The 12,764-nt window shown below is 45.5% G+C and overlaps 2 protein-coding genes across 3 annotated transcripts; one reads left to right on the top strand and one right to left on the bottom strand.

Moving 5' to 3' along the window:
* Positions 1-5,343: 5,343 nt before the first annotated feature.
* LOC100842526 lies at positions 5,344-6,782 on the bottom strand. The gene is made up of 2 exons (XM_003562869.4): positions 6,477-6,782; positions 5,344-5,778 (listed from the first exon to the last, which is right to left on the bottom strand). Exons 1-2 carry the CDS (start codon positions 6,724-6,726, stop codon positions 5,531-5,533), a joined length of 498 nt encoding a protein of 165 aa, XP_003562917.1. The 5' UTR covers positions 6,727-6,782; the 3' UTR covers positions 5,344-5,530.
* LOC100827219 lies at positions 5,777-12,287 on the top strand. Of its 2 annotated transcripts, none has more exons than XM_024456680.1 (3): positions 5,777-5,952; positions 8,585-8,934; positions 9,050-12,270. In XM_024456680.1, the coding sequence occupies exons 2-3, from the start codon at positions 8,752-8,754 to the stop codon at positions 12,023-12,025; spliced, it is 3,159 nt and encodes a 1,052-aa protein (XP_024312448.1). In that variant the 5' UTR covers positions 5,777-5,952; positions 8,585-8,751; the 3' UTR covers positions 12,026-12,270. The 2 variants fall into 2 exon arrangements, with proteins under 2 accessions (XP_024312448.1, XP_003560062.1); XM_003560014.4 differs by lacking the exon at positions 5,777-5,952 and adding an exon at positions 6,964-7,315 and having other exon boundaries at positions 9,050-12,287.
* The last annotated feature ends 477 nt before the right edge of the window (positions 12,288-12,764 follow it).

Here is a 12,764-nt window from a genome sequence, read left to right as displayed (position 1 = left end):
CACATTATTAGGCTCCTCACATTGATTTGCGTACATGTGCGAGCCGATCTGCCACAAAACCAAGACGTGCGTCGCCTAGCTCGCTAGTGCCACCGTTTGGTTAGTTTAGTCCACAAGAGAGAACAGTATTAGAACTTCTTTAATCCCAAGAATGAAAACAGTTGCCCGGGAGAATGTAGATAACCAGAACGCATGGCTTTCACGAGAGCAATAATCCCCGGAGGCGATTTTTAATCAACAGGAGGCCCAAGGACTCCCGGCTCCTTATAACAAGAAACCAGGTTCGTGCAAATGCTGTAACACACAAAATGAAAGCTGGTTTGTGGTTAAACATAGCCAGCCAAAACAAGAAGAAAAACAGCCTCACCAAGAAGATATAGCAGTCCTAAGGGGCGGCACGGCGAGCTCACAAGCTTGGTGTTTCAGCATAAGCTTGTGCTCAGCGTAAACCAGCAATGGGTTCGCCGTCGGAGGAGGAAGCTCCAGCACAGAGCTAGGGCTGACTGAAGGCATCAGGAGTTTCGGTCCCAGCACACCCGAGAACGGGGAGACAACACCTACAGGCAGATTAGTGGGGGAAAGAGGGCCAGAAATGCCCTCATTCAGATCCCAACCAGTAGCGGTGGCGCGCCCAGGAGCCGAGACACCATCTGACAGAAAGAGTCCACCCTGTCCAGCAAAGTATCTTTGAACAGAAACGACCATTTCCCGAGAGACTGGAGAATCAGCCACGAAATCTGCTTAAGAGACAATCATACTTGGTTATTAAAAATCATGTTATTACGAAAAGCCCGGATGCTCTAAAGAACAACAGCATATATAGAGTTATTACATACAGATTTTTATTAGCCATCCATAAACGAGCAATTGAATCAAAATCAGCACCTAGTTGTCTGTCAAGGAGACATGACACCTCCTTCCAGATATCTATTATATACTAAAAGCAATATGAGGGGTACCGAGGGGAGGCTCCACGTTGATCCACATCACCTCAATTATTCAGTCCATGGGATCTGATATTTCACGGTTAAGATTTAATGAGTGCTATTTTTATTGGGCTACGAATTGGTTTAAGGCCCACTGAAATCCAATACTTAACTGATTGATTTACGTAATTATAGGTGATATAATTGGACCATTAATTTACTAGGCTTTTTTGTATATTTGTACGGGCCAGGCAGGAGTAATAATCTAACGATCCAAGATCCAACACTGCGAGCAAAGACCGGCCCGATCGTTCGATTGAAGGAACGGCGGGCAGTGCAGCGGCGTGAGATTGGTTCTAGACAAACACATGTGTCTCTATATATAACTAAAATTAAATAATAACAAGAAATTTGACAATCTACTTCCGTACAAACTCTATGTGGCGTTAAAAGTAACTACTCCATCCGGCCATATTACTGTCGCAGCTTTATCTAGACATACTTGTATCTAGACGTGTTTCATTATGTAGATATATACGTATCTAGACAAAACCGTAACAAGTAATACGAATGAAGATAATAAGTGAATTGAGAGAGAGAGAGAAAAATAACAACTTCATTGGAATGTAACTTTGTTGTAATATAAAACCGGCATCATAAATTAGAAAATCAGCAATTCGGTTTTCAACTTAGTATCTATCCACGTGAGCTAAAAAATTATCTATCAATTATATACAATACAATGAATGGGACTAAAAGTAAACTTTCAACAAATATGTTACCTCACATCTCTCTATTATATACTAAAACCAATATGAGGTGTACTGAAGGGAGACTTCACGTTGATCAACATCATCACAGTTATTCTATCCATTGGATCTGGTATTTAACGGTTAAGATTTAATGAGACCGATATCTTTATTGGGCTACGAATTGGTTTAAGTCCCACCTAAATCCAATACATAACTTATTGATTTACGTAATTGTAGGTGCTATAACTGGGCCATTGATTTACTAGGCTGTTTATATGTTTGTACGGGCCAGTTATGACGCATGCCCTTACACTTTATTTAGGCACCATTCGTATATAACAGCACGGCCACTAGATTGGATGTTCTTACCGATCAATATTGCAATCCCCCAATCAAAAATTTGCGTGGATATTTTCTGTCTTTGTATGGCAACACACGCGAAAACAAAGGGCGATGAAGCTATATAAGATGGGGCAGAACATGTATACATGCATGTGCACACCGTCTCACAAACACCTATCTTCTCTTTCTATTACTGACTTGGTGTTTTTTCTAAATAATATAGTAATACTTCCTCCGATCCATAATAAGCATCTTAAATTTTCTATTAACTTAGCAGAAAGTTGTACTAAAGCTAGCACTTAATATGGATCGTGAGCCAAAGTAATTAGGAAAAGTATCCGATGAAAACCACATCTACCGTGCAAACTATGAAAACTTCATCGAAAAAAGTTCAAAAAATTCTAAAAAAAGTTCATATGTTAGAGAAATGATGTTTTATGTATGTGTAAAATTTCAAGTTCAAACTCAATTGCGTTTGGTAGGAGCGAAAAAAAACAAATTCAACATGAATAGTGGGCCTTCAATTTTGACACTATTCATTTGTATTCTCTTTTTAATTTTTCAAACGCATTTGATTTTCTGCTTGAATTTTTGCACATTTGTAGAGTACCACACCTTCACAATATGGCATTTTTATAAGAATTTTTAAAAATTCTATACATGGTTTTTATGAAATTTACACCGAACGGGGTTTTTTCGGCAGATACCACATATAAAGATGTTTGCGCGGGACATCTTACCAAGAATACAATCGAAAAGGACACGTCAATTTCTTTCTCTTTTTTTACTACGTCCAAGGAAACGTCAGTTGTGGGAGGTTGAAGCCGGTGCACGCTGAACACAATAAAATGTTCGTCACACGGCCACCTCTCCTTTGACACGTAGCTGGTCGCACAACATTGACGGGCTGACCCCCTTGTCGGAGACGTACAAGCTACACGTAGCCGCCCTTTAGCTGGGCACCGTCTCGGGTCCTTCGCCATCTTCGTCCCCCCATGTGAAGTCGCTAAATAATGCGGCATGGACGTACGTAGTACGTGTCCTCCGACAAGGTTCAGGCCGCACACGAGAGCGCATGTGGAAGAAAGAGAGATCGAGTATCGACCTGACCTCGCTAGTACTGCTAGGTCGCTCGCGGCGAGAACGAAAGGAGAAAAAGGATTCTTTTGGCTTTCCGGGCGAGCTTTTGCGTCCAGCTAGCTGCGCTTCGCACCACATGGCCACGGAGATGCCCGCTTTCGCTGCTCATTCTCGCCGGAGCGTTCGGCGAGCGTGCACGTCGCCACTGCCCCACGTACGCGTGTGGAGAGAAATCATGCCGTCGTCGTTTGCACCGTACGACGCTTTCTTTTAGCAGCAAAGGGGCTAAGGTAGGGTCGATTGATTACATCGCGTGTAAAACGAGCAGAGGTGAAACAGTATCTTACTGTCCGTAATAAAGATTTGTAGCACTCGAGTGTGAGCAGACACGGGGGGTGACGTTAAGCTGACTGGTGAGAGACAACTAGCATCCGGTTGGCACATCATCACGTGCCTGTAGAAAGCAGCCCAGAGTCGGCATACACACGCGTGCTCTTCAGGGTATGCAGGGATAAGTAAATTGCCAGTGTCCACAGCGCACTGCCCTGTGCCGGGCCACCGCGGCTGACCGATCACATGCCGGCCAACCACAGCACAAACCGCCCCCGGCCGATCGATTCGTTCCGTGATGATCCGTCCTCCGCAATTATTACCCGATCGATCGGGTTCTTCCAGCTAATAGTACAGTACTGATTCACGAAATCATGGAGAAGATCTACAGCGTGGATCGCCGCGGCCGGGTGAAGCGAAGTCCTCTGTTCGCCGAGAACTCGACATCTCACCGTGCTAGCTCATTGCCTGGCCGTGGCGTCGCGCCGCGGGCGGGCGACGTGTCCGTCCGTCGTCCGGGCGTGCAGTCCGAGGGCTTTTGTCCGGATGAGACGCACCAGATCTGGGGACGGACGGACGGACGGGCGCACATGCACCATCGACCGATGCGGACACGAAATGGGCCGGGCGATGGATCGGTGCCATGCAGTTTTATTCGTCGGAAAAGGATTGGCACGCCTGATGCTGGACCTCATTTCACTTCGGATCTGTTTCCTAGTAAAGTTCCCCTGAAAAAAGCTGTCAAGTAAAGCCAATGCGAGGGCTACTGCTCGTATTACCGAGACCTCTCTTCGGGTCTCACGTAAAGGCACGTGAGGTGTTCTGGTGTTGGCAGCTGGACTGCTGGAATACGATGACTCGATCCGGGGGCGGAGTTGAAGTATGTTCTCCTTTCGTGGCAGAGATAAACTATGATATGATCTCCATGTTACGAGATTCCTCTAAACTAATACGTCCAGGTATTTGTTCGAGGCTTGGGCTTGGGTTAGATATGGGAAAAACGAATGAATAAATAATCATGTGCAGGCGTGCAGCATCGAAGACATACATACGTACTTAAGACGGGAAATACATGCGAGGTTTAAAATAGGGTCAAAGCTCGGCCTGCTGCGGAGCCACATCGCCTTCAGGTGTTTTGGAACTGTATTAAAACGGAATTTAGATTAAGAAAATATAACGTAGTCACTCCGATCCTAAATTGTTGTCGAAATATTACATGTATCTAGACGCTTTTTAAGAATAGATACATCTATATTTTGACAAATTTGATTCAACAATTTAGGATCAAGGGAGCAAGAAATAAGCAAAACATTATTTTTTTGTGCGGGCGAGACGAAAAATAAATCGATAGCTAGCGCTGTGACGAAACAGGAGACAAACCAAGGCGTACTGCTGCTACGATAGGAAAGCAACTCAGAATCTTGCTTAAACGAAAGCGAAAGCCAACAAGAAATTAAGGTCCACGATCTCCACGGGAACTCAAAAACTGCCGACAAATCCGAAAGGCCAGTGTATGAATCGGAACAATATAAGGCAGAGACATAATAAGATAGAAAAGAATAGGGAAAACAGAAGAGCCAAAGGACATGTACAACTGAAAGAAAGAAAATCATCAGTACAAGATCGCAGAGCCCGGGACCGCTACCACGGGACGGGAGTACGTACCCCGCTGCTAGCTCTGCTTCTCCCGCGTGCCACACGAACATAGTTCACAGCTCATTCGTCATGTCGGCGTTCTCCAAGTTATGCGTCCGTCCGTGACTACTGCTGATACAATCAGTTGGGTTTGATATGTTTGATTCAGGATGTCGATTCGGTTTTCTTTTACTTCCACGTTCTATGATCGGTCATCATTGGCCATCAAGAAACTGAATATACATCGAGAGGTAGAGCCCCACACAGACACAGGCATGTGCAGCAGAACCTCTGCATTATCAAAACGAACCCTCGATCGATGCCAGCAAAATATAGTTCATTCGGAACATGTGGGGATTGATCTACATACAGAAAATCAAATATGAGGCGCAAACCATCCATTTACTTTTATTAGCTAAAAAGTCACATGCCCTCTTGCTTTAACAAGCTGCGGTTCATTGTCATTCACGTCTCGGACGAGCTACTCTGGGGCAGCTGGTCTGCTGGATTAAGCAGGGCCGTTCTCTGAGTTCTCACGGGCTGATCGACGCCGTCCACGGAAGGTTTGACGTACAGGTTGAACATCACGTTGGTGAAGATGGTGAAGATGAAAAGCGCTAGAGTTGAGAAGGCTACGTACGCCGGGGTCATTTCTGGGAGCTCCTCGCTTGGTCGTCCCCGCGTTATTATCATGTCCCGGTCCATGAAAGGGTCTGTGCATGCCAAGCAAAACACGGTAAGATAACATGCCAAGGTGATGTTGAAATGAAGTGACAAGGCTTCAACTATTTCGGAAAGTACTTCTGTGTCGATAAGGACGAAGCAATTTGAGGGTCAGTACATTTGCAGTCATTAGGAGTTCTACGAAGTACTCCGTACGTTGTAATGTAAGTACTGCTCTTAAAAGTCTACATGAGGAAATGGCAAGCCTGGTCTGCATTTTGCACTTGATTTGTACTACTGATCTAAGCTTCTAAGGTACGAGTACTTGAGAAATGGCCATTTGTACCCTGTACCGAAGCATTCAGGCATAGAATTTACGCTGAGGACCACAAGTTTTGCATATGAATTCATAGGGTTTCATTAGGTAGTTTCAGTGCAAGGGACTGATCCATCTATCCTGCATAGTTTATGCAGCTTTAAACACAATTTTCAGTAGGACCTAAACATACATCCTTGCTGACTTGCTGTAACACACTCACCGTGAAAATCTTCTTTTCTTTTCAGAGGACACGCGAACATACAGGTTCACGTGTGCTGCAAAAACTTGATCTCAATCAATTATTGGCTGTGATGAAGATCTTGAATCATTGATTTTTTGAATTGAGAGGGCAAGATAGTATGGACGCATGGAAGACCGGAGAAGCCAAGTTGGCCCGACGAGACCGGTAGTCAATGATTAGTTGATTACCTGGGGGAGGAGGGGGCGGCGGAGGCCTCATCTTGGGCTCCTTCAGCCCTTCCAGCTGAGCGTCGAGCTCTGCCAGCCGCCGCAGCGCCTCTTCTGTCGGACCACGCTCGCCGTCCTTCTCCGACGACGACGAATTGTTCCCGTTGTAGCATAGATGATTCCTTCTCCCCCTCACGGGCCGAGGAAGATCGGCGAGGAAGCTCCTTCCGGCCATGGCGCTCGCGGCGAGCGGGACGAAGCGGAGCTGCATTCTTGACGGCCGCGCCCGGGACGCATCGTCTGCGGCTGCGGTGGTAAAACATTCGCGGTGTGGATAACTCGATAACGATTTTTAATGGGCCTAGAAGCCCATGTTTTTTATGAATGCGGCAATGGGCCCATGCGTTTAGTTGGCCTTATTATTGGTCTATTGGACTTAGGCCCAAGACAACGGCAAACCCAAATCCCAAAATCCATTTTGTTTCGAGGGCCTGTAGCCTGTCGGAATGTAGGATGAGATCCCGCACCAGATTCGTCGTGAAGTGAGCGAGCGCCTGACGGAATCCTGAAGCGAAGCTAAGCGACCAACGGCGAACCCCACCAGTACGCCACCGCCGATTTCCCCACCCACTACGCGGCTGGAGGCAGTCGGGGAGCGATGGCGGCATCGGGATCGGGAGGCGAGCCCGGGCGGCCCTGGACGGCGACCAGCACCTGGGCTCCGGCCGGAGCCGCGACGGTCGAGGACGCCGTGTCTTTCGAGACGTCCACCGACGACGCCGAGTCCTCCCCCACGGCCGTCGTCCTCGCCCGCCCGCCCTCCGACGGCGGAGAGGATCCCCCTCCATGCGAAGTTACTGGTGGGTCCTCGTTTTTGCCTTGGAAAGTTGTAGCCTAGTGAAAGATTTCGGGAGGTTTGATTGCGAATTGCGCCGTGCCGTTGTTCCATGTCGCTGATCGGACGCAGATGCAAGCACTGTTGAAATTTAATCTTTTGCAATAGTCAGCGTATGGTTGGATAAACCCTAGTGGGCTAGTATACGAGCTAAGCACACCAAACTGGCTATTGCTGTTGGAGACTTGCAGAGTCCATTCGAATTGGCCTATTCGTATATCAGTGAAACCCTTGTCGCTGCAGACACTTCAGGGGCCATTTTCCTGTCCAAAGGCTCATATTTGAAGTGGATATCCGATCACTATATGTGATATAGGCTGTATACTAAAATGTATAAAATTTCAGAGCTTCGTATTCTCCCCATGATCACTCCAACAGCAATTAGTAGTTTTGGTACTACTCCCTCCGTCCCATATTAAGTGACGAAATATTACATGTATCTAGACACTTTTGGGATATAGATGCACCCATATTCGAGCAAATTTGAGTCACTTAATATGGGACGGAGGGAGTACTTCGGAAAAGACCTGGCTCGATTTTGACAGCTTTAGCTTCCACTTTTTTCCAGAAGCTCGACATTGAAGTAAATATGTTCCACTACAAATTGCCCACCCTTGATCACGCTTTAATTCCCATAAAGTATTTCCTTTCTTGTATAGTGACAGGGCAGAATTTTGTCGGCTAATTAATAAAAAAATAGAAACAGTGGGCTCTCTCCACCGATTTCCATTATAGAAACCGCCAGCATACAAAAGAGTAGTCCAAAATGTAAGCAAAAAGAACAACAAAGAAACAGGAAAATGTAGCCCAAAACAGTAGCGAAATACAAGCCATACATCGCATCCAGGGCCCAGCTAAAACAAAACACACAGGCCAACCCGGTGCCAAAGGAAGCCAGCACCAGAGGCTACTGCAATGCGATCCTTCGCGCCGTTGGTGCCCGTCCATGTCGACTTGCGAAAGCTTCAGCGAGCACCAGAGGCTAATTAATTTTGGAACTGCAACTAGTATGCTTTTATTTTGTCATCTTTTATTCAATCCGCCTTGTATCTGCATTGCAAATCTGAAGTCAGGCTCTATATCATTCTATGTAGTCCATCATAGCGTGGCTTTCATGGCCAAATTTCTAGTTTGTCTCCATTTTGTTCTATAAATAGTGTAGAACATTTCCCCGCTGAATTTCAATTCATTTTCCATTTCTGTATCGATGTAACTAATTCACTTCTTCTTTCAGTTAATTTCACAGGAAAGTATGAGATTCATAGAGTGTATGTGAAAAGCACAGCCCGGATTTATGAAATATACTATTCAACCAACCTGAAGGATACCAGCAAGGATTATCTATGCACTGTGCGCTGTGGACTTGCTGCTAATGAACCGCTGCCCTCTGGTGAAGAGTGTATGTCTCAGGGGAGTAGCAATACTGTATCTGTTGAAAAGCATGAACAAGAGACCAAAAGTGTAACCAGTAGTAGTGATGAAGATAGCTGGGTTGAAGTCAAAGTTCCAGAGTCTCCTCTGGAAAGCAACACACCTGAATCTCAAGAAAGGAATGCGATTGGAACCCACCAGAAAAATACTCTGGTATTTCCTCTCGTTTTTGGTCTTGTCAATAAATATTGTTTGATACTCACTGTAAAAATACTTCTCCTAGATTCTTACAAATTACGACATTGTTGTTTTATTTTGCATAATCCAGGCACACTATGAAGCAACTGCTGAGATAACTGACGCAAGCCCATGTGTTTCTCTTACTGTCCGTCTTCTTTCACTAGAGTCAAAGACATCAGTGCACCTTGAAGAGATCTACATATTTGCTGATAATGTTGGGTCCACCAGTGATGAGTCAGTAGCTGGTCCTGGAAACATGGGAGGTAGTTCTTTGTTGGCTATGCTTGTTCCTGGTCTTATGCAAATGTCCAAATCTACAAAGTGCAAAATAGATGACAGTTATTTTCCTGATGGCCTGAGGACACAACTTCCTGAAGGTTGTGCATTGAAAGAGAGCAGCCCATGTGGAAAGATTGATTTAGAAGCAGCAATGTGTGGCACAAATGATTCAAGTTTTATGTCAGCTGGGTTGGAAAACAGAATACCACCTATGGGGGGTGATACGATCTCTAATGAAAAAAGCAACCAAGGTGAGTTCCCATTAAATGTTCCCAGACCTCTCCCTTTGCCTGAGCGAACAACAGAAAATATACAAGTGGCATCGGCAAAGGGCCAGAGAGTATCAAATATGGATCAGGACACTGGTCCTGTCATGAATGGAAATTTTACTCCGCACAATCCTATTGAGAAGACGCTGGAAATTCTCCTCTCCAAGGTGGATAAAGTGGAGTTATATTGCTCTAGGTTTGAGGACAGTATGATGAGGCCCCTCGGTAGCATTGAGGCAAGGCTTAAGCGGCTGGAGCAACAGTTTGATTCATTTTCTGTAGAGATTCAGTCTTTGTCTGCAAGAATGTCAGTCCCAAATGTTTACTCTGATATCACTAACTCACAGGAAAAGGAACATTATAGTGGCAATACTGGAACTTCTGCTTCTATAATGAACAGGCAGCCAGGCTTGGTTATCAGGGCGCCAGAATTTTCTTTAGAAGATTCCTGTGGTTGTGATTTGGCCGATGAGAATACAATACGTGGACCTAATGTTAGGGCTTCTGATTTCATATGTGAACCTGAGGTAACTTGTGAGAAGCTTCATCACGGGCCTTTTCCACCAGCTGATTCTGCTTCATCTTCTGAGAAAGAACGTAAGAGTACACCAGGTCTAGCTGTTAAGGTTCCAGAGTTCCCAAATGATGAAGACGATGAAGTGGAGGATGTCAAAGAAACAGCTGGTGATCTTGATGATCGTCATACAAACTCTGATGATACTCTGAGCAAAAGCACTGTCAACGACCCCAAAGGCAAAGCTCCTGTTACTATTGATGGTGCATTAGCATTCGCCTTGGAGGCATTTCTCAATTCCACCAAAGCTACGTCACCCTCGAAGTCTGTTGCTTGCACCGCCAGTAATTTAAGTGCTGAAAATACAATTGATTCCTCAAGTTCCTCCCTTTCTAATGGACAAGCTGATGAGATATCCACTAAAGATGGATCAGTTGGCCAATTTCATGGTGAATTTGGTGATGTAAGTAAGGAAGTTGATGTGGTTCCACCCACTTCTGTCTCTAAGGCACGCTTGGTCGGGAATGTTGAGGTAAATGAACTGAATATTGATCTCTATCCTGACAAGACGGCATTTGCTAGCACTGAACCATGGAGTGTTCCTTCATGGCCTCATACTGGATCTGTTGATGACCGTACGCAGGTAAACGGAAAGAATTATGATCCTACTTTGGACACAATGACATTTGTCATGAGCAATGAACCTGTGGATGATCCTTCTCAGCCTCCTCCTACACTTCTGGGGTCAGTTGCTGATGGAACTCAGATGAAAGAAAAATCTTCAACTATTTGGGAATCTGTTGATAAGACAGCTCAAGTGAATGAAAGCAGACCTGTTGTATCCTTGGCAGAGTTTCTTGCAGCAAGAAATGCTAGCTCTTTCAGGAATGGTCCTTCTGAGGTGTGCCTTGGTAACGATGGTGCTGCAATATCCTCCTTCAAGAGAACATCCCCAGGAGCTCATAAGAACTTGGAAGATGCTGACCGCAAGGTGGGCCAGAAGAACCCAATGTTCCAACTTTTGCTAGTGAAGAAAGCTTTGGAGATTGATGAGGGAGACGGAAATATTTCTGGTGACCTATCCATTAACACAACTTTTGAATCATCAAACTGTGCATCTCCTGCAAATGGTGCTACCAGGGATGGTGTCAATGCAATGGAAACCTTGTCAGATAAGGATGGAGATCTGGAGATTACAGAGAACAACATTAGGCTTTCTGGTGGGATGGACTCTGTATTCTTTGAGTTTCCTGATTCCAAGAAAACATGGATCGATAATAGCAGCTTGGACTCCGGCCCTGTTGAAACCCTCATGAAACCAGAGGTGGAACACTCCTGGTTAGATTTGAGCAGTATAGAGTCGCTTGGTGTAGTTTTTGCCACTGAAGCCATCAGTTCAAGGAACACTGCGACTGGAAATCATTTCGAAGATCTTTTTGCAGGTAATGGAGCTAGTTATAACGTGACCCCTACTGCAGGGCCACAGCTGCAAAGGGTTTATGACTTGCTACATGAGTGCGAGAATGACATCTTGGGCATGCCTTTCGTAGCAGAGAGAACAAATAATAGCAGCCCGTCTCTCGAAGTCTTGCTTGGAGAATCATCTGATTCTGAAGCTCAAATTTCTGATCTGGAGGACATTGACAATGAAGCTGCCCCTTTTGGTTCAGATAATTTGTTCAGTACATTCTCATCTTCAGATGAAGAAGCCTTTGCCATGGATGGGCCTTTGGTTGATGTGGTCGATGCGCCCTTACCATCAGAGGTGTATGCTTCTGCCGCCAATGAGCCGTTGGTTGATGTGGTTGATCGGACAGATCCTTCAGAGACGTATGCACCTTCAGTAAACGAGCCTTACAGTGATGTGCCTGACCTGCCAGAGCCTTCAAACATAGATGCTTCTGCTGTGGACAAGCCTTTGTCCAGTGTAGATGATCTGCCAGAAACTTCAGAGACATTTGCTGGAGGGAGCAGTGGAGAACATCATGATAGTCTTATATAGGGTCAGGAGATACTGCGTACTGCTCCGCTCATCAGAAATAAAAGAAAGGTATCCTTAGCTGCACTAATTAGTTCTTTACCTGGTGTGCCATGTACAGTGATCGTCGTGTTTTCTTCCATGACCATGCAGTTTTTTGTACATATAAGTTCTCTGCAACAATCTTATGACCAGACAAGGTACCTCCGGCTCGCTTTGCTTTTCTGCCGTCTGTGTGTAATATATTTACCGCCAATCGTGATGACACAGTGAGCATCATTTCGAATGGTTGGAACTGTCTTACACTGATGGATCCATGCCAGAGCCCCAAGTCGGTACAGCCATCTACTCTCTCGACACGATAATCCTCAAGTGATTGGCCTCGGCGGTGACCCAATTTGCCATCTTTATAGATTCTTGCAAACATGATATTGCAGTATTGTTAAGGCGTTATGGAATACTTGCGTGTCTCGTCAGGTTAATTCGGGACACACCATGTGACGTGAGCAAACACAAGAACAGGCCACATTGCGTACAACACATGTGAGCTCGTTTGATTCACCGCGAATGATGCCCACCTTGTGTGCACATGGGCTAATCCAGATCATGGCCCAGGAGACGAAGTCGCGCCCCACTACAAGGTAACAGCATTCAATACGAGCAGAGGCCCGCCCACACTGTGGGTCTCCCTCTCTTGTCCAAGTTCAGGGGATCCATCATCCATGGATTCGTATCCTCTGTTCAGAAAGCGCGGTAATTCACA

Source organism: Brachypodium distachyon, chromosome 1 (assembly GCF_000005505.3).
Source record: "Brachypodium distachyon strain Bd21 chromosome 1, Brachypodium_distachyon_v3.0, whole genome shotgun sequence".
NCBI lineage: Eukaryota > Viridiplantae > Streptophyta > Magnoliopsida > Poales > Poaceae > Brachypodium > Brachypodium distachyon.
The sequence above is the reverse complement of the archived record's forward strand: the minus strand, read 5'-3'. Positions and strand labels throughout refer to the sequence as shown.